At 40.0% G+C, this 27,182-nt stretch overlaps 4 protein-coding genes across 14 annotated transcripts in view; 3 read left to right on the top strand and 1 right to left on the bottom strand.

Annotated features, from left to right (window-relative positions):
- LOC117939270 (vang-like protein 1) overlaps positions 1-3,259 on the top strand; it is a 44,795-nt gene extending 41,536 nt beyond the window's left edge. For all 9 annotated transcript variants that reach the window (XM_034864474.1, XM_034864475.1, XM_034864477.1 and 6 more), the window contains 3 exons: positions 1,110-1,257; positions 1,395-1,629; positions 1,925-3,259. In XM_034864474.1, coding sequence (XP_034720365.1) covers positions 1,110-1,257; positions 1,395-1,629; positions 1,925-2,185 — 644 coding nt within the window. In that variant the 3' untranslated portion in view covers positions 2,186-3,259. The remainder of the gene's footprint in view (positions 1-1,109; positions 1,258-1,394; positions 1,630-1,924) is intronic.
- Positions 3,260-7,412: 4,153 nt separating this feature from the next.
- Positions 7,413-15,634, bottom strand: LOC117939287 (calsequestrin-2-like). The gene is made up of 11 exons (XM_034864509.1): positions 15,144-15,634; positions 12,758-12,842; positions 12,419-12,519; positions 10,859-10,967; positions 9,597-9,670; positions 8,984-9,114; positions 8,855-8,900; positions 8,703-8,757; positions 8,514-8,614; positions 8,344-8,418; positions 7,413-7,810 (listed from the first exon to the last, which is right to left on the bottom strand). Exons 1-11 carry the CDS (start codon positions 15,384-15,386, stop codon positions 7,601-7,603), a joined length of 1,230 nt encoding a protein of 409 aa, XP_034720400.1. The 5' UTR covers positions 15,387-15,634; the 3' UTR covers positions 7,413-7,600.
- A 430-nt stretch (positions 15,635-16,064) lies between these two features.
- poglut1 (protein O-glucosyltransferase 1) lies at positions 16,065-21,469 on the top strand. The gene is made up of 11 exons (XM_034864510.1): positions 16,065-16,176; positions 16,820-16,910; positions 17,213-17,356; positions 17,544-17,679; positions 17,781-17,902; positions 18,068-18,127; positions 18,310-18,409; positions 18,570-18,628; positions 18,783-18,950; positions 19,720-19,776; positions 20,808-21,469. The coding sequence occupies exons 1-11, from the start codon at positions 16,104-16,106 to the stop codon at positions 20,962-20,964; spliced, it is 1,167 nt and encodes a 388-aa protein (XP_034720401.1). The 5' UTR covers positions 16,065-16,103; the 3' UTR covers positions 20,965-21,469.
- Positions 21,470-22,895: 1,426 nt separating this feature from the next.
- timmdc1 (translocase of inner mitochondrial membrane domain containing 1) overlaps positions 22,896-27,182 on the top strand; it is a 7,707-nt gene continuing 3,420 nt past the window's right edge. The window contains exons 1-5 of one of the 3 annotated variants that reach the window (XM_034864531.1): positions 22,896-23,152; positions 24,479-24,819; positions 25,235-25,400; positions 25,741-25,829; positions 26,473-26,540. In XM_034864531.1, the coding sequence (XP_034720422.1) occupies positions 24,497-24,819; positions 25,235-25,400; positions 25,741-25,829; positions 26,473-26,540 (646 nt within the window). In that variant the 5' untranslated portion in view covers positions 22,896-23,152; positions 24,479-24,496. Of the gene's footprint in view, positions 23,153-23,378; positions 23,489-24,473; positions 24,820-25,234; positions 25,401-25,740; positions 25,830-26,472; positions 26,541-27,182 lie in introns of those variants that run through there. The other 2 variants (XM_034864532.1, XM_034864533.1) reach the window with 2 other exon arrangements.

The following is a 27,182-nucleotide window of genomic DNA, read 5'->3' as shown; positions in this document are numbered from 1 at the left end:
GTTTTTTTCCATTCCACAGTAACTCATTTTAATGAGTAGTTTTGTTGCGGCATACTTTTTTACTTGTATCTAATTTGCTGGTTTATGTTAGTTTTAGTTTAAGTTTTGTTATGCTATGCCAAATCATATCATATAGGAGACAACAGGCAAATAATGAGAATAATATTAAGGTAATATTCACGTGGGATTTTTGTGATCACACTTGAGAGATATACTGGTAAGAATATACTGGTGGTGACTTGATCTTATCAAGAAATGATTATATTCTAATACATTTCTATTTTTATTTTATTTTTTTAAACAAAATAATAGTACCTTTACTTGAGTACAGTTTTGGGCTACTCTGCCCACCCCTGATTGTGTGTTTTCACTTTATTACTTTGTTTGATTTCTTTTTAATTAGGTAAAAAAAATTTTTACCAGCTTCTGACATGGCTTTCAGCCAAATTGTCACCCATAAATCCCATCTAAGTTCAGTAATACCAACGGCAGGGTGTCCTGAATGCTTCCTCCTCTCTGCCCATGAATTATTCTGTTCATGCGTGATCCCTGCCCCGCATTAATAATTCACCAGCTCTGCCTCCTTTTAACCTGCAGTAACATCAGGCGGGGTTCTTCAGCATCCTCCAATCCCAATTCCAAAAATGTAAACTTTTGAAGTTGCCTGAGACACTTCTTTAATTGGATGCCCGGTGCCCCCTGAAGGCACCGAGTGGCAGAGTAAAGGGAATGTTTGAATATCAATAGCCATGTGTGGGTGAGCAGTATGTTTAAAAAAAAAAAATCCAACGATCACAGTGCTCGGAACAATTAAAAATTACGACTCTGTGTGACTTAACACGTCAGCTCCTGGGGTTTTAATATTGCTGGTGATAAAAGGAAATGGGCCGTGGTTTATGTGCATCAATAATCTTCCCCTTCCACTCTAAAAGCATGTTGCACTTTATGTCATCACCAAGGCTTTCTTTGTTCTTTTACCTTTTTCTCAAAGCCTTTACCTGTGAGATTAGGAGACACACACACACACACACACACACACACACACACACACACACACACACACACACACGGATAGTAAGGATTCCTGTCTTGTCTCTTTGTCATGACAGGTCCTGGGAACAATGCAGCAGCAGGACTGGCTCACTCCCAGTCCAGGGCCATGATTGCTGCCGCCGCACGCCGCAGAGACACCAGCCACAACGAGCTCTACTACGAGGAGGCTGAGCACGAGAGGCGCGTTCGCAAGCGCAAAGCACGGTAATTCATTTCAAGCATCTGTGTAGGAATATTTCAAGGAGTCAAAAAAAAAAAATTGAACTGTGATTCCAGTCAGGAGTCCCACTCATACCAGCTCTGAGTAAAACTTTATTATTGCTTTTTTTTTCTTCTTGCAGCTTGGTGGTGGCGGTAGAGGAGGCGTTCACACATATCAAGCGCATGCAGGAGGAGGAGCAGAAAAAGGCTCCAGGGGACGTGATGGACCCTCGAGAGGCGGCGCAAGCCATCTTCCCATCCATGGCTCGCGCCCTGCAGAAGTACCTGAGGACCACCAAGCAGCAGCACTGCCACAGCATGGAGAGCATCCAGCAGCACCTGGCCTTCTGCATCACCAACAACATGACGCCCAAGGTCTGGCCTCTCACCACAACATTCACAAGAAATCTTTCATTTCCTCTGCAGAACAACATAAAATAGACACTGTAAAGCTAATGTTTTGAATGTTTTAAATGTGTTTGTGTATTTTAAATGTGCAGGTTTTAAATGAGCATTTTCAAAGAAGAATTTCTGTCACTGCTTTGGGATAGACATTAAAGCTTTAAATGTCTGTCTGTCAGTCTGTCTCTTAAGATGGCCACATTTGCATTGAAGATTTCTCAGTCTAACATATCATAAAAGTGTGTTTGTATATGTCCCTCCCACCCAGGCGTTCCTGGAGAGCTACCTGACGCCAGGTCCCACCCTGCAGTACAGCCGGGATCATTGGCGGGCCCGCCAGTGGACACTGATCAGTGAGGCGTCCGTCACCAGCGGCCTTAAGGACGGCTCCATCTTCCTGCTCAAGTGTGTGGACTTCAGCCTGGTGGTGACGACAAAGAAGATTCCGTACATCCAGATGTCAGAGGAATACGTTGACCCCAAGTCACACAAGTTTGTCCTGCGGCTACAGTCCGAAACCTCCGTGTAGGAATCCAAACTTAAAAAAAAAAAAAAGTATTCCTCTGCCTATGTTGTCGCTCTCAAAATGTTTTCACTTTGGGTTTGCAGTTTTAATTTGTACTTTTTTTGGATTTTTTATATATTATATATGAATCTATATATTACACTCATGTTTGAATATATTGATCTTTTACATTGGATTTGGATGGTTTCAAAAGAAAGAATTGAGGCAGGATTATGCTCACGGTGGACTCTGACATGGTTGTGTGCACGTACAGTAAGTGTGTATGCACGCATGTCATTTTGTGTCAACACAATCAATCGATCCTTTTCTGTTATGAGATGCTGGAGCCAAACAAGATGGGAACATTTAAGGAAATCCCCCCAGAGGATCTGTCTTTTATTTCCATGAGACAGACAGACAGACTGACCACTAAGGACTGCGATGGTGTGACTCCGATTTAGAAATTTGAATCCTCATGGAAACACATGACAGGTATCCTGCCTGTGTTGCCATTTCATCTATATTTGATGCTCTATTGGGCATGTTGGGTTGAGAAGCAAATGGATTTCTTTCCATTTGAAAACCAAATTAGATGCATTTAACAAAAAGACTTCTGATTTCGCATTAAATGCACATTTATGTATGTTTATTAATGAAAAAGAATATGCCTAAAAAGGTTGGAACAAATGATCTCAGCCTGCTCAAAAAGGATGCTGGACTGTTTTCCCCTCCACAATCTCCTCCACTCTTTCAGGACATCTGTAGAGCTCCAGACAAACACTTTTCTTGACAGTTGGGATGTCAAACTCTGACCCGCCTGAGGCCTACAGTAGCCCTCTTTGAGTGCAAATTCTGGCAGCCAAAATGGATCGCTTTGAGATGTTTAGGTGCATGTTTTGTCTCCAGGTGAAATGGAGCAAAATCTGAAATATTTCCACTTCATTTGGGAATAACACACACATGCCATGTTAAACACCACAGTGAACTTGCAATGATCCGTATCATAGGAGACTCTCAGAGGTGGACGCATGCCCAAAAACATTTGCCCTGCCTCATCAGTTCAGCAACCTTCTCAGGGCTTTCATGTCCTCCAGCGAGGAAGAGAGACAGAGCCTTGATGTCACTAATAAAAAGTACTACTGATTACTCCAAACCAGAATCCCTCCTCTGTGGGTTACGTAGAAAACAATCTAAATACCGTAAATTCTCACCTAAAAGCCGGCATTCAATTAAGCTTAGCCAGCAGAAACAAGCAAAGGCCACTCGCTAGACCAGGTAAAACCAAAAACATTAACAGGGTGGAATTACAGCTCACATAAGAGACAGAGCTGTGTCATCCTCACCCCTCTGCTGCTCTGCTTATATTAACAGAAATGTTTCCATACTCTGATTAACTCTAAATCCTGGTCAATGTTAAGCTACCTATCATACCTATAAAGGGAAAGCTTTTCAAATGGTTGTCTCATTTGGCAGTCAACAGTTTACAGAAACTAGAAACCTAACGGGAGAGAGAAGTATATGACATGCAACAAAGGTCATCAGTTGGGGATCAATGTGTTTGCAGTTATGGTCGCTTAACATTGTTCTGGAGAAAAGGTGAAGACAAACACATTAAGAGCCTCTTACTGCACTGATGGATCTAGTGCTGTTGGAACTGACACACTACATTTATAAAGATAACCCGGCAAATGGTTCTCTCTGCCGCTGAGCTGAATAAAGGCCACTATTTGAGAATTTATGGTATTCAAAGTATGATGTAATCTTTCAGGCGTTGCAGGGTTTGCTTGTATCACTTGAATACATAATAGATGATAAAGAATCAACTAAGTGTACCAATAGTGAGAGCTGCAGCAGGGCGGAACCCTTCCCGACTGGACCGTCTGGTTTTCCTTTACGACCTTGTCTCACCTCTGTTCTCTGACAAACATGCTCACAGTGAATCCCTTGAGGTCAGAAGGGATTTTTTTGTAATTATTTCTTTCACTTAATGATCAGCCTGTCTTGTAAATTCAGAATAACACAGTTAAATTAAGCTAATGGCACTAAAATGACACTTTTTAGATCACTTCAGCACTCTGTCCCTGTCATAACTGATCTGGTAGCTGGTGAAAAAGACTGTAACTCACTCAACAATAAAACTATGTCATACTGCTCATATCTTCTGTGGCTGTGAGCAGGGTTGTCCCCTACTGCCCCCTGGCTGGTAAGCCTAATATTGTCTGTTTGTGTATCTGCCTGAGGGAAGCAGCAACATGTTTTTGTATCAAACGCGAATACACTGTTCATTTTAGCAAAACTGTAACTGTTCAACTCCATGGGGAAGAACTACCAAAAACACTTTTGCTGTTAACTGCAAACAGCACGTATCTTTGGGGAAACACCTGCCAATGGTCACACTTTTTACCTACTGACAGATGGATTTTGTGTGATCCCAATGTGACTGTGCCTCCTGTTTTACACTGTATCTATTTATGTTAACAAGCATGTGTGTGTGTATGTACTGTATGAATGCCATTCCAGTTCACACGAGCAGCCTTTGCCCCTCTCCTCTACATCAACACATTATGTCACCTTGTTGCCATGGTTTGGTTGTTGGACAGCTCCACGTGACATTGCAATGTAAGACATGTTTCAGTTTCACAGCATTTGCAGTTGTAAAAAGAAATAAACATTTTTATGAACATTTGTAAAACTGCTGTATGGGATTGTATGTGCAGAAATTCCACCTTGTTCATTCCTAGCATGTGAAAAAAAAGGAGTTTTGATTGCCTCGGTTCACGGCTCCTCTCCTTTTACCTCCTTTTGTAATTACCTACATATCCCAGAATGCCTCTCAGGACTCAGAAGGAACATGAAGTTTCAGGTGGCCGGTTTGTATATGAATACTTTTAATTGCAATTAAAGTATTTGTAACATGATTTTAATGGTATTTAAATTACCAATTAATTGATTATAATATATTAAGATATTTCAGTTTTTTACTGTTTTGATGGTTAACTGCCTGGTTTATAGACTTTAAAATTACAAAAACCATAAAAAAAGAAAGGTGAAAACTACGAGTCTTAAGTACAAATTAAAAACCTTTAAAATGGGCAGCCACACAGCTCAGCTGGTAAAGCGGCTGTCCATGTGGAGAGGTTTACTCCTCGACCCAGTGGGCCAGGTTCGATTCCAACCTGCGTCCTTTTGCTGCATGTGATTTCCCCCCCTCTCCCCCCTTACATATTTTAAGTTGTCCTGTCAAAAATAAAGGTGTTATATCTTTAAAAAAACTTGAAATGACACACATAATGTGTCCACGGCCTAATGAAAACGTGTACCACTGATGATTTAGATTTGTCTCATGTTCCCTGCAATCAAACTGCCTAGCCAGTTTTTCCTATTGCAGTTTCAACAGTCTTCCAGACTTACTCCGCAGCATCTCCATATGCACCAGTTTCTCGCCCCGGCTGTAGGGGTGCACACTCTGCTCTGTCGCTGCCCATTAGGTGTCTGGCCCTGCTGTGTGACAGGCTGCTGCAAAACTCCAGGTTTTCTTTTTTTACCTTGATGTGGGGGCTTTTTGTCGTCATGAAGCTCAGTGGTAATTGGCTTGCCATCAGCCTGTCAGAGTGGCGCAGCCTGGCCTTAGGGGTAAATGAATGTCAGTGTCGGTGTCCGGTGCAGAAAACAAACAACCTCATACCTTGGCGAGCCTGGGATGCGAGGCCGCCTGTCGGAACTCATCTGTCCCAGGCTTAATCCCCATCCGTACCCGCCTGCTCTGTGTATGACCGGGACGAGGAGGACAGAGGTGAAGAGAGAGGAAAATGAGGAGCATTTGCATCTAAATGGAATGTTTATCTTACCTTCATTCTTCCCTTTATATTTGTGTGGTAATGAGTTGGTTATCTGCAGATCGAGATGTGAGAGGAAATCCTTCTAGCGGCTTAAGTTTTGAACAGAAATCTACACCAGTAACACATCTTACGCCTGTCTTTTCTTTGTTCTTATGCCATTTTATATTGAACCTGTTAGGCCCTCCCACCCACTATGTGTTGCTGTCATCCTTTTTCCTTTTCTCTGTGTATGTGTGTCAACGTTCATGTAAAACACCATCAAACTTGACATTCACAGGATAATGTAACCTAAGGGCCCAGGAGAACATCACAACACCTGCACCATGACACTGCCTGCTTCCTTTTCCTCAGTAGAGAGTGTGACATGTCTTCTTGTCTCGGCTCACGTTTAAATGCACACACACAGTTAAATGTTCTCATCTCTCGGCTATGGCTGCATGGATTATGTGTAAATCCCACACTTTGCTACAAACATACTGTTTACACACTGCATCACATCCACCTCCAGGGTAATAATTATTCTTGCATGGCCCTGTATTATTAATTCATTTCCAGCAGGAGTGTGTCCGCTCCTTATGCAGTTTGTTGGGCCCCAGTGGGCAGCCTTTTAGCTTGTCTCACCCCATCTCCCCCAGCCTCTCTGTCCAGGTCCCTTCTCCCATTAGGAGGAATAATGATGCTGAATTATTCACTAATGTTTGAATAATTCAAGGTGAAAATGCTCATTGACTGAGGGAGAAAATGTGCCAATCTGCTGTCTTAAGCATCGGTCTGGACCTTCCTAACAAGGGTGAGTTCTTAAAACAGCGGAGGTGGTTCACATTAAAAGACGTGTCCATCGTTTGTGTGTACTTTTATTTACCCTGAAATAATCACAAGAAAACAATCCAAGCACTATTCTACTTAGAACACCAAAAATATGTCATGTATTGTGTATATACACACATTGCTAAATAATCATTTGTCAACCTTTAAAGCTGTTGTAATCAGTACTTCTTCAATACATGTGCAGACCGGGGGAGCTCATGTTAATGTTTTTAAAAAACTCATGAAGTGACATTTTCATGCTGTTGGACCTTTTAAAAGTTTGTTGTGCTGCCTTCAAAATGGCCAAAATCTATAAATAGAGCTTTAACTTACATGTGTACAGTGTGCGACACAGAAGCTTCAGTATGCTGATATCCTGGGTGAGTATAGGAGAATTACTGCTTCAGGCACTGTGCTAACTTATTACAAACTGGGCCGCAAATTCCCCAGGATTATCTTTAATCTGTTCTGTTTTATCTGCTTATTATATTATATACTTTATTTTTTTAGATCAAATTTGTTTTTTTATTTAAACAGCCAAACAAAAGTGCAACACATTGGTCCAGATGACAACAAACAGAAAAGTATCTATCTTCAGCTAACTATTTAAACCAAAATCTACAGAGAATCTCTTTTTGCAACATCATACGTTTCCTTTAAATGTTACTTCTTTTAAATGATGTGGAGAAAAAAAAGAGAGAGAATGTATGAGTAATGTGGATCTAATGTGCCAAGCGAGTTCAGTACTTTCACCCAGGTCTGAACTGCTAGGACAACAACAATTGAATTCCGGTTAGTCATCATTATCATCTTCCTCATCTGGGTCGTGACTTTCGTAGCTGTCCACTGGAACGTAGCCGTCAGGGTCCTCCAGGTCGCCGTCAGACTCGTCGTCATCCTCCGTGTTCACCCTCCCAGACAGGACGTCCTCTATCCAGTCCTCCAGCTCCTCAGGGGTCGGCAGGTCCTCATCGTTGGACATGTCCAACCACACGCTGTCCGCCTGGACCACAGAGCACCACAAATAATAAGGTTAGAGTGCAAGGGGCACCGGCACTAGGGGACCACTGGTGTGAATAAAACAGTTAAAAACCTCCTTAAAAAAACAAGTTGGTTACATAAAAGCTGTTCAAAAGAAATCCAGATATTTAAAGTAGGCTAAAAGACCAACTGGACAGGATGGTGAGCGGGAGGATACAACTTTAAATAAAATGCCACCCCCACACCTGCTCTGGCCTCTATTCTGGAGAGGTGACAAAATAAGTAATCAAAATAAATATAAAAAATAAAAATTATAAAAAAATGCCCCTGCTTCACATATTATATAAAAACATTTATCCCAATGTTAAAGAAATATTGTTTGAAATTAAAAAGCTTAAAATAAAATCAGAATTACTTTCCCTTGAGGTTGTAAAGTACACATACTACCATTAAAAATTACACACAATAAATAACCATAAATAAATGTAAATAACAACAACAGAAGATTAGGGTTCATTTACTTTCCTACAGTCTAAGATTCTAACCATTACTTACATCTGTGACATTGACCACACCGATCTGAGGTCTAAACAGGTCCAACTTGAAGGTTTTTTCCCAGTAAGTGGTCAGCTGGAGGGGCAAGACAAACCCAAGTTAACTTAGACTTATCCGTGACAAATTTGGTACTCTTTGTTAGAAACACTGAGCTAAGGATGAGGCGGAACCAGAGGGAAGTCATCAGGGTCGATCCAGACGATGCTGAGCTCTGGGTTGTTGGTGTTGTCTCTGGCCACGTCTTTCAGGATCTCAAGGAACTCATAGCCATCTGGGGACGGCAGAACAGGGCAGTGTGAGCTCACAGAAGAACATACATAGGTCTACAACTGCAAAATGAAAAGAGAAAAGGTTCAGACCTGGATCTTCCTCCTCAGCAAATGCAACAATATGTATTCCATCCATGTCGTCCTCCTGGGAATTGCAAAAAAGTTCAAAGTTGCTCCAAACAAATCTGTTTGAAAATGTATGAAAAATGGTTTGGGGAGCCAACTACCGAACACTTACTCACCCATGTTTCAAACATATTCTCTGCCCGGAGCTTCCTCAAGGTGGCTCTGTAAAGAGCATATTTTGTAAAATGTTTAACCAGGTGTTAAAAGCATTAAGATAACTTTTAAACAACATAAATCTAATAAACCTTCTATGTTGGTTGACAAATTCGACAATATCCATCTCCGACAGAGGTCTGCCAGGCAGGATGGCCGGCTCCTCCATGAAGGGCTCATAAAAATTGACTTCGTTCATCTTGAGGGAGAGGTGTTTGGCTACCTAAAACATACAACGTGCCAGGATGACATTATGATGAATGTGTGAAGGATACGACTATGGGCTTTTGTTGAATGAGTGGATGAAGCTTATTAGACAAACAAAAAAGCTGAAAAAATTTCACACTGAAAATAACAGGGTTTCAACCAAAAGAGGAATCACCTATCATTGTGTTACTAATCATCAAAAATAAAATTGGGAAATAGACTTATGCGCTTTCTTCTTCAAGTCCTTGTGCTAAGCTATGCTAACCAGCTGCTGACTGTAGCTTCATATTTAACATACTGACATTACGATGCTCTCACCTTATCCTCTGCGAGAAAGTGAATAAGCTTCTTTCCCACATGGTCAAACTACTACTCCATTTAACAGTGCGCTAACAAGCAATGTGTATGTGAGAGGAATCAAAAGTGGACTGATAGCAATACTTAGATTTAGACACTATACATGCAGATTAGGATTTAATTTTGTACAGCAAGACTTACAGATTTATCAAATGTGGCAAAGAACTTGATGTAAGGTTGAAAACGCTCTGAGGCCTCCTGGAAAGCTTTGTAGTCTGATTAAAAAAAAGGGGGGGGGGGGGCCCAGAGAAATGGATGAGGGACTCAAGAGAGAATGACAGAAACCAAAATTGAGAAAGTAAAACAGATTTAAGTGTGAAACTTCATCATTCACGTTCTGCACCCCTCCCTAGCCCAAATCTACAGTATGTGATCAGGAAGGCAAGCAGTGAAACTCACTCGCTTCATTCAATTTCCCATCATGATCCTACTGTCTTCACCCAAGTAACAAAGTCTCCCTTAATACAGTTTTATACGTTTGCAATGTGCTCCCGGCTCTCCTCCCAACAAGGTCGCAACCAAGGAGCAACCTATCTCTGGACACAAATAGGCTCCATAATGAAACTTCATGCAACTGTCATATCGGACCAGATAGCATCTCCCCCGTCTCACTTTTCTCCCTTTTTTTGAGAGGAACTATAATTGCAGTTTGACCCAATAGACAGAGAACTAGAAGCTATTTAAAGGCTCTCATGGGACAGAGTGCCACAGTCTGGAATCAGGTTTCCCTTTGGCATGGTGATGTAGCTCCATTAGCCTCTGGAGCCCATTAGCGTCTTGGCAACTCAGTGAGGCATCTTTTAGGGACAGAGAAACACTGCTGATGACCCAATCACACGCTCCTTATGTGTATTAATGCAAACATAAATGCATAAACACACACTTCACTTGCTCAAATAGACACTGGCATAAACAGGTGTGGACAAAGTATTCTGATCCATTACTTAAGTAAAAGTACTAAAACCACACTGTAAAAATACTCTGTTACAAGTAAAAGCCCTGCATTGAAAATGTTACTTAAGTAAAAGTGTGTAAGTATCATTGGTAAAATGTACTTAAAGTATTAAAAATTAAAGTGAATTCTCACATTTTAGAACAAACAGTTCTGTCACACCGATAAGTGTTAAATGGTCTAATCATTTCAGCTGGATTTGTAGGCCCTTATATTGTTTGATAGTTTAATTTATCATAAAACACTGTATTTCCTAAACTACATGTGTTGTGTGTGCAACGTACGTAACTCGTAATGTCACTAGTAACTAAAGCTGTCAGATGAATGTAGTGGAGTAAAAAGTAAAATATTTCCCTCTGGAAGTACCTCAAATTTGTACTTAAATACAGTACTTGAGTAAATGTAGTTAGTTGCATTCCACCACTGAGCATGAGTCTGGTGGGAAACTAACATGAATCTTCTCCCTTGAAGTAGCCAATGAGGCGGATGTCTTCTTCCATCCTCTCAAAGGCTCGCAGCTCCATGGCGTTGTGGAGCATTTCCACTGGGTCCTCCAGCACCTACGGGCCGGTATAAGACAGGTAAGCTATTTCACTGGTCATTGGTCAATGAATGTAAATATTAACAGTCTATGGTTCACACTTTCTTGCAAGAGTTATTAGAGATGACACGACGCGTATCAATCTTCTCATCTAGGCTCCCTTCCAGAAAGAAAGTGAACGAGCATGTTTATTTATTTTTTTATTTAACCTTTATTTAACCAGGAAGTCACTTAAGATTGAAATCTCTTTTCCGAGGGAGACCTGGCCAAGACAGCACGCCAGTTACAATTTAAATAGAAATAGAAAAACAGCAGAGTCAAAATCACACACAGAGGAAAGGAACAGGTCACATGTGGCAGTTGCATTTTTGAATTACATGGCATTTTAACATGGCCTTAAATTCATTTAATGGGACTAAATCACGTAGAAGTTACTCCAAGATGATGGAGCAAAGAAAGAGAATGCATATTCTGTGGGAATTGAGTATGGCTGGTTCTGGAAGTGAAAAGTCCCAATCATTTTTCCTCTGCATTATCTCTCCCAGTTAAATCATCAGAACAAAAGATCCTCAGGTTCTTTGATACAAAAAAAGGCATGAGGGTGTGTAGGCCTTCGTAAAACTTCCAAGGTATTTTACCACATCATAGTCTGCAGTTAAAATCAAGTAACTTTCAAATTCTGGGTTCATTTTCGGATGAATTTAGCATTATGGTGCAATGTTTTGTCCACAAATTCAACAACAAGCGTTTTCTCTACAGCTCTGATTCATGCCTCTGACTGGCATCTTCTCCATAGCAACTGTGGCTGAGGCTCATTGTAGTATTTGTGAGCTGTCTGACAAAATGACAGACAAAACATGATTTATCAGATAAAAGTTGAAATATTTTAAACTGGTGACCATAACACAAGCTTATAGAATCGTTAAATTATCTTGTAGAGTCCTGTGATTCTAATGGAAATGGGAAAAACTCAAGAACCAGCGTCTCCTCCCACTCTATTGAAATTTATGAAAAAGAATTCTGGTACAAGATATAAAATCCTCTATTCCAGACTGAAGCAACACAAAACAAATACATATATATATATATATATATATATATATATATATATATATATATATATATATATATATATATATATATATATATTCATTAATAAGTTACATCAATTACTGACAAGCTTTGTTATTTTACACCTTACACCTTTTACACCTTTTGATAGGCAAAATGCATCCAACCTTCCGAAATCACTTTCCCAAAAATGTCATACTACTCCTTTAAATGTATTTATTTGAACATGATTGACACAGATATTTACTTTTAACAAGAAATCCAAAATACGAAAAGTGCAATACGTCATTTAAACACATTCTAATGAGACTGGAGCTGTTAATTGCTTGAGGATTTCTTCTCTTAATGGCCACCAAGATTACACATCTAAAAAATAGAAGAATTAGATTTTCCACTTACATCCAACAGAAACTCCACCAGTGTGTCTGCTGAGAGCTCCCCATCGAACTCAATGACACGGTCGTCCTTAAAGACGTACAAGCTGCCCACCTCCTCCAGACCTAAGTGAACAGCAGGAATATAGTATATAACTTTGATAAAGCTAAACTTAGAGCTTCACCTTTAGAAAGAAAAACAGCAAAGACATCATTTCCACAACAGTACATTACTGGCAAGGTGTGAGCTTGTCACACAAAGAAAGCATGAGAGGGGATTAGAAAATACTGATCATAAAGGCAAATCAATGCAACTGATACTGTGGGAGGCATCTATGGAAGGATGAAGACACATGAGTCATACCCAGTTTTTTGGCTACTTTGGCATCCTTCTGGCAGTCCACCATCCCAAATCCGATGTCTTTGTTCTCCAGGACCTGAGCTGTGAGCTGGGTGTTCACATAGACAAATGTCCAGATGTCAGTCAGCTTAAATTGGGGGCATGTTAGCATGCTTACATTATCATTTAGCTCAAACCACCACTGTTCATATGCAGCCACACCCTCCCTAGTGGGACTGTAGACTCTTAGTTTTGTTACATGCTATTTGAAAATAACTTTGAACCATGCTGTGTACTGAATCCGCTATCCATAAATAAATAGACTTCCTTCTCACAGTGATTCATGATTGTGGCATTCGTGTGGCACTAGAGACCATCACAAGGTAATGGTTCCCAACCTGGAGGGTGGCAAGCCCACCCCATGAAGGGCTCGCAGAACAAATCTGTGGGGTCGCAACATGATTAACAGTACAGGAAAGATGAGTAAAGTTTCTGACTTTTCTGTAATTTTTCCTTCTTCATGTGAAATGCTGCAAAGATTTACTTTGGCTAGTCAATACAACTGATTAACTCAACAACAGTGAAAAGAGTGGTGAGGGGTCCCAAGTAGACAGTGCTATTTTTTTGTTAAAAAGCTACATGATGGCTAACCACTGATGTAGGAAGAGAACATTTCCAGGAAATTATGACTTCAGTATTTCTAAAATCCAGACCATGGAGAATACGATGGACCGTCTTATCCATTGAAGATACTAACTGAAATCACCTTAACTGTTAAATACTATACTACTCCACAGATCAGCCTGGGATCAAACACCTTCTACTCTGCACTCTGTATTTAGCTTGGCACTTTCTACGCTGTGTATTTGAGCTGGCATCCACAGCTGCTGCTGTCTTTGTTAATACATCTTTTCATTACAGAGGTGTGTGTGTGTGTGTGTGTGTGTGTGTGTGTGTGTGCGTGTGTGCGTGTGTTTGTGTGTGCGTGTGTGTGTGTGTGTGTGTGTGTGTGTGTGTGCTGAGAGACGCCTGCGGAGTTCTCTTGTTAGAGGGAAGCTGTGAGTCAGGACTGCTTGCTTTTCAGCTCACAGTTCTGGAGGAAGCAAAACAGATTTTGATATATTGAAGAGAACCAAAGTCTGGTTCCGTTTAACTTTAATCCAACGGGTTTCTGCTTTCAGTGCATGAAACGTGACAGGAATGGAAAAGTGCTAACTGAAAAGGTAAAAATATGGGTCCACTTTATGTTATACTTTACAGCTCATAAAAAGGAAGGGAAGGGATGCTAAAGCACATGTACTTATTTCTAGTCCACAGACAGATAGTAAAGAGTGTTGGGAACAATCTATAATTACCAGAATGACCTAGAAACAATCCCTGGATACATGTGAACCGCAGAGGAGGGCACACAATGGAATTGAAAATCACAGTTAAGAGAGTGTACAGGTAAAACATTTGACAACTGTGAATCCTTCTTCACTGAATGGTTAAGCAGACACGTCAAGCAGACCGAGGAAGAATGAGGGGATCACTGACTATACAATGACTTGTTATGACAGGTTAGAATCCAATGAGCCCGGCATTTAGGCTGCAAGTCTAACTCACAGGGAATTTGAGCTCCAGCTTCCTGAGACTTTTTTGTGTTTCCAGTGGCATCATATGACTCAGAGCAATGTATGACACAAGCCATGAATGTTTGATCAGTAATGACGTCTTCTTGGCTGGATTCAGAAGTCAGTGGCATTGTCAGTGGAACGTTAAAGATGTGTAGGGAAGTAGACTGTTGCAAGAATTAGTTGATTAGAACTGTAATTTATGAGCTGACAAATGATCAGTTGTTTATGGCATATATCAAGAAACAAGACTAAAGCCTAACATCAGCATGCTGATAAGCTCACAGTGACAATGGGGATGCAGCCAGGTATTTCATTAATTAAAAAAACTGAATTATTAGTCGATTAATTGATTAGTTCATCCACAGAAAATGAAGCACAAAGGTTGGTCATTGATTCATTGTTTGATCGAGTAACATTTTTGATATCGTTTTAAAACGATATCCCAGTAAACCTGTAAAATGTTTCTTTTCTCGATTATATAGTATGTTACTAAATTGAAAATCTTTTTACTGCATGAGTAATCTGGTATCTCTGAAATGTAGAAAGATGCCCAGTTTTTAGGCAGCATTAAAGGACATTACACTTTTTTCATATGTCAATTAACTCAAATTAGGAGCAGTGGACAGCTATGCATACAGCATCAGGGAAACAACTTGGGGATCAGTGTCTTGCTCAGGGACACTTTGACAGAATATCACTACTAATCTCCATGTGCTCTACTTTAACTCTACATCTTATTTTCTGTCTGTTTCTAACTCCTCCAGCTCCTCGCTTCCCACCCATGTCTTTCTCACCTCCAGCACCAGCTCTGTCATCTGGAACCGCTTCTGCAGGCCCTTGTTGGCCGGCAGTGGTTCATGGTAGAACAGGCACAGCAGGTCGTATCTTTTCAAAGCCTTCTTGTAGTTGCGCTCGCTGATGTCCAGCACCCTGTCCTTCCCGTCAAAATTAGGGAATTCAAGACCTTCCTCAGCCCTGCAAAAGATAACCAGGCGAAGGCAAAAGCCACACAATAGAGAAAGCCAGATTTGCTGCATTGTTGCTCAGTTATGGAGGTGTTTGTAACCCGACTCAGATTGAGTTTGCAAAGAAATCAAATAAGTTCTCAAGGCCCAACTTGACTAGTACAGTATATACCATAGAAAGGAGATTTGCTAAAATCCATCTACAGATTTGATATCTATTACCTCTCTAGAAAATGGATAAAATGTTCACAAATACTTCATCCCTATTTCATGTCTCTCTGCTTCTCACTATATATCTCCCTCTCCACCTGTCTTCTGTCTCCTCCTCTTTTTGTCACAGTCTAACTGCCCCAAATCTCCCAGGAGAGTCTCTTTCTTTCCTCCTTTTATCTCACTGACTAAGAAACTTACCTCAACAATCCATGGACAATTATCCATGTAATAGTCACCCTGCCCTTGACCCAAATTCTGAAATTAGAACAGAGGAACTGTGGGGATTTCATCAGTCCATTAATCAGCAGTTATTATAATAATATGCATTGGAAAATGCAGTTTATGCTAGGAAATGAATGAAGAATGTATTTGTATATTTAATCAGGCAGAATGTGAATGTGACTATAAAAAGACAGAATCCTTTGGGCTAGGTTTTCAAATATTACGGTAACATAATCTGTAAAATAAATTTAGTTGTGCGCATTACCGTAATTACTATATTCAGCCCGAAATAACAGATCACAGATCATCGCTTTGTTTCTCCTCTTCAGACAGAGTTGGACGATAGAAAGAAAAATGGAGCGCTTTTGGCTCTGGATGATTTTCACACTGTTGCAAGTTTGTGTTTTGTGTTTGGTTCCCGCGTCAGGTAATACATATTTAAACAGATATGACTCATTAAAGCATATTTAAAAATGGTAGGAAGACTTTGCTGCATTTTGTTTCATTGTACATATTTGTGTAACTTTTCATATTGGAGTCATTCATCACCTCACGAGCTAGCTAACATTAGCTAACTAGCCTACGAGCTAACTCAGCTAAGCTTACCGTGCTAACGTTAAGGTTTGCATGAATTGTGTCAAGTTTCGCTTACGGTAACAATGTAACAAATGCGAAAACGATGTAAAATATAATGTATATTACTTATAATGTTTATATTTATTGAGGCTGGGTGTAGTGTAGACAAGTCAGTTCAGGGTAGCTAGCACCAAGAAATGCTCTGGCTGGTTGCCCTGATATAGTATTTACTCAGACAGATAAAGGCACAGTATATGTTATGCAGCAATTGTATCTTAAAGTTATGATACTGTACAGTGAATAAAAGCAGTGAAAAATACAGGATATGTGAGGTCATTAGGATAATTAAGCTGCTTGCTGACCCAGTAGCCTTGTTTGGGGATAGTGACCCAATAAACTATCTTTCAGAACTATCCGTCTCGTGACCCATCGGTAAATTCTAGTATTGATCCAATATGAAAATCTGTTCTGATCCAATTTGGATTTATTTTTAGATCAACAGTGGAAGAAAATTAGAGACAAGATTTCTGATGTTGCTAAAGGGCACACTCCCTGCAACCCTGTCAACTGTAGCTGCCATCTAAGGTAGGTGTAATGCCAACATGCCTTCGCTTTTATCATATATTGTAACTCAGCTTTCTCTTAATTAAAAGGAATTATAAAACAGATTAGCTATGATGACCATGATTCAATAAACCTTTTAAAGCTTGTTTATATATCCCTTGTGCAGATTTCTTCTAAATATAAATAACACAGCTTAATAACTAAAGAAAGAGATATAGTTGCTGCATTACCACTGTGCAGGTTTACATTTTAAGGCGTTAAGTATAAATATATAATGTGGATTTGATTATATTTTCCTCTGCCACACTTGATTTCTGTGCCAGTGTCCTACGAGATGACTTGCGTCCCTTTAAAGGGAGAATCTCCGAGGATCTCATGGCTGCGGCGGTTCAGAGAGGGGTGGGCACCCACTACCAGATCATCGGACACAAGTTGTACAGAGAACACAACTGTATGTTTCCTGCCAGGTGAGGAGAAAAAAGGAACTCAATGTGATTGTTCTTAATGTTTGATCACTTCCAATTACGGTTTATATTGTAACACATTGTTACTTATTTACTCCCAATCAGCCAAAACAGACCGAAAGAGAATATACACAGTATATATGTATACAGCTGTTTGTTTGCCCTGCCTAAGTCTGTCTTCCGGTTTCAGATGCAGTGGGGTGGAGCATTTCATCCTGGATGTCATTGACAGGTTACCTGACTTGGAGATGGTGGTAAATGTCAGGGATTACCCTCAAGTCCCCAATTGGGTGCAGCCAACCCTGCCTGTCTTCTCTTTCAGTAAGGTCAGACTCTACGCATTAGTTTTATGCACAGCTGAAATCACACACATTTGTTGATTAAATGCAATAACTGGTTTTGATAGGTGTCTGTTTGATTTAAGTAGACAGCAGACTACCAGGACATCATGTACCCTGCATGGACGTTTTGGGAGGGAGGTCCTGCTGTGTGGCCCATATATCCCACTGGACTGGGAAGATGGGATCTGATGAGGGATGACCTTAAAAAGTAAGCTTTAGCACTTTTTTTAGCTATTCAGTGGAAATAACATAATTAAATGAGTATTTACAAAATAAGAAATGCATTAATGCAACACTTGAATAATCATTTGCAGCAGTAGCATAGGAAGTTTATCATTTCAGTGTGCCATTTTCATATGATGTGTTGGGGTAGATCTGCAGCGCAGTGGCCATGGAAGAAGAAGGAGTCCAAAGGATTCTTCAGAGGCTCCAGGTCAGTCTTGTCAGTCCTGTGACTTTTTTTCCTTTGTAAAATAACGTGACATTATACAACAATCCAAATGTTTTCACGTTTCTCTTTACTCAGGTATATTCTTACCAAAGTTGACGGCACAGTTCAGACATTTAAAAAGTGACTATTTAGTCATTCTCTTCTTGTTTTGTTGTTGTTGGTAGAACCAGTCCAGAGCGCGACCCTCTGATTCTTCTGTCCAGAGAAGCTCCAGAGCTGGTGGATGCCGAGTACACAAAAAACCAGGCCTGGAGGTCTGAGAAGGTCAGTCATACTGAAACCATGCCAGGGTCAAATACCCTGTCTGACCCTGTCTTGTCTGATGATTGCTTGAGATTTAAAGCACCCTGACAGTTTGACAGGTAAATGTGAAAGTCAATCTGTGTTAATGATCTACCAACCTGTGTTTTTCTGTCTGTTTTAGGACACACTAGGGAGACCCCCGGCCAAAGAAATCCCACTGGTCGATCACTGCAAATACAAGTAGGCTCCATTTTGCATCAAGGGCAAACTGTAACTTTTTTAAGATGACAGCATGTTAAACTGCAACAGCTTTACTGAACGCCCATAAAATGACGCACACATCATGTGTTACCAGTTTTAACAGTCCTGCCTTGGCCTTGTTATATCCTTGCAGATATTTATTCAACTTCCGAGGTGTGGCAGCCAGCTTCCGCTTCAAACATCTCTTCCTTTGTGGTTCCCTGGTGTTTCATGTGGGAGATGAATGGCAGGAGTTTTTCTACCCTCAGCTCAAGCCCTGGGTGCACTACATCCCAGTCAAGCAGGATCTCTCTGATGTCAGGTACCCCAACTAGTGTCACACATTTTCTCCTTAGTTATGATGACTGTTTCCAGTCCTGGTCTAAATGTTTTTTTAGTCTACACTGTGATATCACAGGTTTGTACATGTTTCTCACAGCTTTAGATCCGATGTAGTATTGAGTTTTGTCTTTGTCCAATTCATTAGCTCTAAACAAAGATTACTATTGGTAATGATATTTGATGTAAATTTAGTTTTATTAGCCTTTCCATTCCTTCCTTTCCATATTTTGCATCTCAAATTAGGAATGGCCTAAAATAAATCTAACATGAGACCAAACATGCAGTTTGAGTGCAGCCAGTTTAGGGCCTAAAAAGGGTCACAAATCCTTAGTTAAGATGGCCCTTACTGTTTGAGACCTCAAATATTTCTGCAGATTTTGAGTGTTAAATGCAGAGTCAATGAATAACTCGCTGACTCTTTAGAAAATCAAATACAACCAAGCACGCTTAAATGTGTCCTCTCCCTCATTGTAAAATCTACTTTTTTATAATTAATATTTACAAAAAACATACTTTTGTAGTCTTATGAATGTCAGCATCATACAAATACACATGGAAAAGTATTATAGTAGTTGAAACTTGAAAAGTTTCATGTTCAAATTCACACACTTGACTGTCCTTGATTGACACTCATGGTGAAGTTTAGAAATGGGCAGGTTGGTACTTGAATGAATAGTCTTAGGCTAAATCTCCTTTGTACAGTATGTATGCTAAACGTTGATATGCCGTTACATGTTCTCTCTCCTCAGGGAACTACTACAGTTTGTCAAAGAAAATGATGCCATTGCAGAGGAGATTGCAACAAGGTAACGGGTCATATTTTTTTATTGTATTTCAATGGGAATTAACTGTAGCTGCTATGTATTTGAAAAGGTGAGTGTTGAAGTTACACAATGTTTATTTCGGTTTCTGGGTCACGGTTGTTTTGTTCTTCTAATCCTATCATGTAATGTTTTGACCTCCTGTGAGTTGATTCTGAAAGCAGTGGTGAGATCTTGGAGAACAAAACGACACAAAGCAGGGTTCAATCTACAATGTTCTAAAGGGTTAATGAGACACACAAATATATACATATTTTCTAACAACCTACATTCATTTAGATGACTCGAGTAAGATACAAAAGAATGTCAGGATGGACAGAAGGATAGTGTCAAGGTTGGTTCACACAGATGGGAAAACTGTTGCAATTTAGGATACAAATTAAACAGATGAGAGATGATTTCTTCAGAGTTCCCACAAAATGGAATCTGGAATGTAACACATTCACAAAAGTGTTAAAGGTCCCATGACATGATGCTTTTTGGATGCTTTTATATAGACCTCAGTGGTCCCCTAATACCATATTTGAAGTCTCTTTCCCAAAATTCAGCCTTTGTGCAGAATTACAGCCACTAGAGCCAGTCCCACAATGAGCTTTCCTTAGCATGTGCCATTTCTGAGTCCGTAGCTTTTGAGGAGGAGAGAGTGGGCGAGAGGCAAGGTGGAGGCTGGGTGTCTGGCCTTGACCAACTGCCACTTTGCTGGTTTTAAAGCCATGATGTCTCTTTCTCTCTGATGGGTGGGCCACATTCTCTGGGTGGGCAAAGCAGAGAAAGGGGAGGTAACCTTGCCCTATATGACCTAATTTTCTCAAAGGCAGAGCAGTATACCCAGGGCTTGGTTCACACCTTTTACCATTTCTAGCCACTAGGGGACCATTAGCAGGCTGGGGAACGCATATTAATGTTAAAAAAACTCATAAAGTTACATTTTCATGCCATGGGACCTTTACATTTGCACACTCTATATTTATTGTCCCATAAGCACACTCACTTTCTCTCTTGTTTTCTTCCCACAGGGGTAAGGAATTCATCCTCGTCCACCTGCGGATGCAAGATGTTTCCTGCTACTGGGAAAGACTCCTCACTGAGTTCAGCCGTCTTCTCACATACAAACCCAAAAGAAAGAACAACTTCAACCAGATTGTCCACAGATCCAGCAAGATGGAACTATAAGAGTGAGACTCTGCAGGACCAGGGCAGCTGAAGTAAAACGCTAGATAACTAATGTAATCACTGCACCACAACAAATGATTTCCTCACAACCAACATGATGGCATTCCATATTTTTGTCGAAATCACACTTAAATTATCTGATCTAAAACTGTGCCCAGATACTCATATTTATTTCTAGCTAGTCCGAGGTTTTAGTCTAATGTGGAGCACGATTGGACCAAGTTTCCGGACAGTTACAAGACACATAGCTTAGTATTACAGTCAAGTGCAGTTTAATATGTTGACTGTGGATGCTGCCATACCTTCGAGTGCCACAAGGGAGCCCATATGCCAATTCTGAGTCCTTGATCACTACCTGATTCAACTTTATTTTCATGGCTGCTGTCTGTACTCACCGGCAAAGTCTATCTATGTGAGAAAAGTGAGTATAAACTGGGAGTGTGGAGCTTAGAAGGTATGTGAGTGTCTAATGAAACATCATCTGTCTATCAAACGGCATTAAGGGAAGTTTCCCTCAACTTAATGGAAGTGGCACACTAAATAACTGAAGTGGCCTTTTAACATGCAATGTAAAGATTGTTTTGTAACATAAATCATCTGGCAGGGCTTCAAACAAATTTTAATGAAAATCAGACCGCTTGCAGAAAACCGAGGAAATTCGATTTTTTTTTTTTTTTTTTAATTTAAAAATGGTAAGTGTTAACTTGGTTATCCTTAGTGATCCGCAAAGACTGAGTGGAAGAAGTTCAGGTCCTTGCTCAAGATAAATCAGAATTGAACCCTTGACCATCTGACCTTTTACTGCAGACCAACCACCCAAATCTGATGAAAATATTCCACATGTAACTGTGGAGCACCTAAAACTCTATTTATAAAAAAAAAAAAAAAAAAAAAAAATAGTATGATGTTGACTTTCAACCGCTGCTCAAATATCCACAAAGGATGTACCAATAATAATACTTGTTACGGATACTCTGCTGTTACATAATTAATGCAGTTAGCTGGAGAAATATGGGAAACCCTGATCTAAAAACAAAAACAGTAAAATCAGAAAAGTTACATAGAAAGAGGAGGAGGAGAGGGAAATTGTCACACCACTACTACGTATTAAAAGCCATTCTAAACAAATAGGTTTTAAGTTTGGACCTAAAAAGAGCTATGTATGTAATAGTGCAAATATCACAAGGGAACTTGTTCCAGAGTCTCGGGGCAGCAACTGCAAAAGCCTGATCACCCCAACGTTTATACCTTGACCTCGCCACTTCTATAACCAGTTAATTACCCAAGTCCTATTACTTTAAGTATAATGGCCAAAAGTACATGGACTTTGTTGTTGACGGGCAGCTTACACATGAGCTTTGCTACACTCCCCTCTACTGGACAACAGAGGAAACTAGCAGTCCTTTTCCAAGCATCATTACAGCAACATATTCATGTGTCATTTGATTTACTTGACTTGTTTATTGCGACACTGATGGAAATGTCTGCATTTACATGAGTCCGCCATCAATTTGTAACTTATAGAAAGCACAAAATACATATTCACAGTCCACATTTCAATCCACACTAAGTGCCAACACTGTCCATAATGACATTGGAGTAAGTAATTTTGAAGCTTGGAGTTTCCAAAATGCATATTGTTTTTACATTTTTCAAAGAATGGATCTTGGTCTTACAAGATGATAGTTCATACAGATAATGTTGAATATGTTGTAGTATTCACATTGTACTGTGAAGCAGATTCTCATTAACTCAAGGTTATTTTTACACTATTGTTAAGAAGTAAGGTAAAGATGGTCTGTTGATTTGATTTGCATAAAAAGCTTTGACTGTGGGCCTGGTCAAAGTATGACAGGCAGTTTGTTATCGGCTTGGGAAGCATTTTTGTTTTTTTTGTGCCAATAAACGGTTTGGTTTGTAAAGGAGTGCACATGTAGGGTAGTGTTCAGGCCTCCACCGAAGGGAGCGCTGTTTTCCCATTTGGTCTGACTCAGTACTCTGGCAGAGGTCAGAGGTCGGAACAACACCGGCAGCATGTGTGAAAGTCACTGTTCAGGAACAAACAGCAGAACGACAATAATGGAAAAAAGCAGTGTGGACAATAACTAGAATGCATGTGCATTAACCAGGGTTTGTGTTACCTTATAAACGAAACGTAAATTGTCGACAAATTCTGCGCTTTTTGCAGGTAAGCTGCTTCCAATGACAGAAGCTGATAGCATGCTAAGCTATGATGCTAACGTTAAGTGTATCAGGCTCCCACTATGGGACATGCATGATAGGATTTACGTTCCTCTTGTATTTTTTATCGACGAAGGACCTTAATGTCACATTTAATGAGCCATTCTAGTGTTAGGTACTTAGCTACCGTTATTTTGCCATAGGAATTTTGTGAGACGGTAGCGAGAAAGCTTTGACCTGAAAGAGCGATGTACGAAATCAAGGTAATTGATGGAAGAGAAGTGAACACGCTGTACAAGACACCTTCCAGCACATTAGCCGGACTGCGTGTGACTTTGTTTTCACAAGTTGTTTCAAATATTTAGTCAATTAGAAATGTTTTATTAGGTGACACGGGTATTGACAAATGTCTATTTCAAGTTAACAGCCTAACGCTGTCAGAAAAATGCTAGCTAGTTACTTGCTCGACCATTAAATGTATTGCATTTTAAAGTGATAAACAACATAAGCAAACAATTGTTCACATTTGTGAAGCTGAGAACAGCAATGTTGGTGTACATTACATTCAGGGATCCTTACATTGACACAACTAATAAGGACATAAGTAGGATATGTTAAAATAAAAATAGATATGAAACAAAGTGTGGACTAAAATCTTCATTAATTTTTCACAAACTTGGTACATGACACACGTTTTCTGTTTTAGGAAACATGTCATGGTAGCAGATTTTTAGTCTAATGAACATAAACGATACATAAACATGTTGCAGAAGTATTACAGGATCCCACTGAAGAGAGAAAATTATGTGTGTGTATATATATATATATATATATATATATATATATACACACACACACACACACACACACATATCGATACACAATCACATGAAGCCTACACACGTGTTCATATGCTTTAGTCACTTATCGTCACCTTTACGTAATTCTTACAACACAGTGCATAGTTTGTCAGTTATATTTTTGTATGGTATTTCTTCAGTCTTGGACAACTTTGTAAAGCTACTGTGACCTTTTGTATTTATTTTTGACCCTGGACCAGGCGGCCAACAGACCCGGCTCATAGGGTCCCGGCAGTTCATCGAAACATCAACACATTTCGAAGTCAAATATTTTTTCCCCAGTAAGTCTGCTTGTCTGGCAGTGTGTTTTGATAGGACTGCACCATTTTACATCTGCTGAGTTTGACAGCCTGTTTAGTCTTGCCAGGATTTCATTTGCCTTAAGGCTGTGTTTTTTGAGGATGAAGCTGAATTTGAGGCAGAGTGTGCAACATCCCAACCCATAGCCATGTGTTTCTGCCTCTCTGCTGCAGCCTAATGCCAGCTGAAGCATGATGAATCCAGAGCAGCCCAGAACTGGCTTCGCCCTGCAGAGACGACAGGCAGATTTAGCCCCTCGGGGCACACTGAGCACCGGCCTACTGCTGGGCCTCATCCAGAGAGCCAGGCCTCCTTCCTTCTGCTTCTTGCTCCCCAGGGTCCACGCAGCTGATGTGGCTGCTGCCCAGCCTGCGCAGATGCCTTCTTCTTCGTCCTCCACCACCAGTCCTGCTTCTGCACCCATCCCCTCACCCAGCACAATGCCAAGCAACATAGGAAGGCCAGAATTCCCAGACACAGGATTGGACCGTATCAAGGATCTCTTTGACAAAGAGTTTGTATTCTTTTATTTCTTTTTTTACCTCTTTATTTCCTTGCTCTCTTTAAAAAGTTTTATATTAACATTTATAACACTGTTAAAAAACAATAGTTTGTCCTCCTTTGTGCATCCATTTTGTTGTTTGTGTTGCTGTTTGGATGAGAGAGCGGGTGCAATATGGGTATTGCTTTCAAAAACAACCACTCCTGTATCATAATACACACACTTTCAAAACGTGCATATACTCAAATATAGTATTGAACTAACATGTCTGCTACATTACTTAAGCTGTTTAGTCCCCCCCACAAGTTCTCCGAGGTGATTTTGATAGTTACTGTAGTTGACAGTGCAGTTTTACTGTACCTAAAGAGGAGGAATAAGTGGCACCAAGTAGGTGATCAAAAGATGTATGGCTCTTGTCTCCCTGTAGCGTGACACAGAGCTACCCAGAGGAGCTGACCAACGTGATAAAGAGTGGTGTAGTTGCAGCGCTAGCAGGCTTGCTCTACGGTGGCCTGCCAGCAGCTCGCCATGCCAGGCAGAGGTATATCCAAGTCAGCCAGGCGGAAATCTATACTAGCCGAGTGGAGGCAGTGGTAAGTGGATGAGTGGATAGTGACCTAACAACACTTGTTGTTGAATAACAGAATTGGCAGAGGATTTAGGGAAAATCTGCGACAAAGGTAATCACAATATAAGAGTAAAGTTACAGTTACCTTTTCTTTAAAAAAAAAAAATAGACTGGACACTGATCTGTTATGATACAAGTGCTGTAAATTGTGACACTTACCCTAACACTTTATGATTAAGTTTCAGTAGAAAATTACTACACTACTGGGAAAACTTTAATAGATAATGTTACACTTTAATGTTATAGCATTATGGTAAAAACACAGCAGCAACCTTATGATTGTGTGTCCTTTCTGTCTAAATCAGCGCTCAGCTCATAATGCAGCAATCAGGGGTTTCGTGAGATACGGATGGAGATGGAGCTGGAGAGTGGCTGCTTTTGTCACCCTGTTCAAGTAAGCAAACACATTGATTATTCCAGACCCTATCATTAGGTTTAGAGTTATATTTGAGACGATAAATGTGAGGACATTTTAAGGAAAATATTTACAAAGGAGGTATATGACAAATAAGCTGCATTAGATTCAGCAACGGTCTTCTAAGCCAAGTGCAACTGAAGTCAACCCAATGTAAATTTGTAAAGCACCTTTCAACAAGGCAATTTAAAGTGTTTTACAAAAGACAGAAAGACGTTAGAACATATAGGGAATGCACGTCAATATAAAAAGATGCATACATGGGATTTTTTTAAACAGAAGATTTAAATAAGTAAAAATAGAAAAAGACAAACAGAACTGTATACTAAAAAGCGCAGTGCAAGACATAAATATAAAGTCACACGTTTAACGTTATAAAAGTGGCAACAGGTTTTAAGCCCTGATTTAGGAGAAGAGTGAGACATGCTCTGTGGCAACACATTTTGCTTACATAGTGCGTTTTTAGCTGTAACAGTAATTTATATGCATTAATACAGATGGAAGAATAGTGTTCTTATTAGAGAATGTATTAATTGTTTTTATTTCCAATGATCATCCCTTACATCTTTTGGTTTCAGTCTAACGGTCTTTCCGTCATCTGTCTGTTTACTACTTTTTCTAGTACTGTCAGCACAGGGCTGTCTGTGTACCGAGACAAATATACCCTAAGTCATTATGCTGCAGCTGGAGGTAAGTCACATGGGCTTCAACGGGGCCTGATTACACCTATTTTTACCCCCAAATCTTGTATTTATCCTGAGATAGTGAACTGAGTGTGCTTGCTGTATCACAACATGGCTACTTTATATTTACACATCTCAACATCTCCATCCGGGGGTTGTTCTGTACGAATTCATAGGTTTATACTGAGCATCTCCACCGTTCCCTTCTGTTGTTGCTGTGTACTGTCTGTCTACAGTTTATTGTGCAGCATCGATGCTACGTGTCTGTTTTAAAAAGAGATTTAAATATGAACCAGGTATAGTCCGCCAGAAAATTTATTTCCAGTTGTACCAAAAGATTTTCCTGAACCAGCAACCTGTTCAAAAGCTGATGTGGGATCAGTCTGTAAGAAAGAACAGCAAAAGGGTAACTTGTCTATAAATTAAAATGTTATACAGTGCCTTGCGAAAGTATTCACCCCCTTGGCTTTTTACCTATTTGGTTACAATACAGCCTCTAGTTCAATGTTTTAATCTGAATTTTATATGATGAATCAGAACACGATAGTCTAAGTTGGTGAAGTGGAATGAGAAACATATACAGTGGGTACGGAAAGTATTCAGACCCCTTTAAATTTTTCACTCTTTGTTTCATTGCAGCCATTTTCCA

Source organism: Etheostoma cragini, chromosome 24, assembly GCF_013103735.1.
Source record: "Etheostoma cragini isolate CJK2018 chromosome 24, CSU_Ecrag_1.0, whole genome shotgun sequence".
Lineage (NCBI taxonomy): Eukaryota > Metazoa > Chordata > Actinopteri > Perciformes > Percidae > Etheostoma > Etheostoma cragini.
The sequence above is the reverse complement of the archived record's forward strand: the minus strand, read 5'-3'. Positions and strand labels throughout refer to the sequence as shown.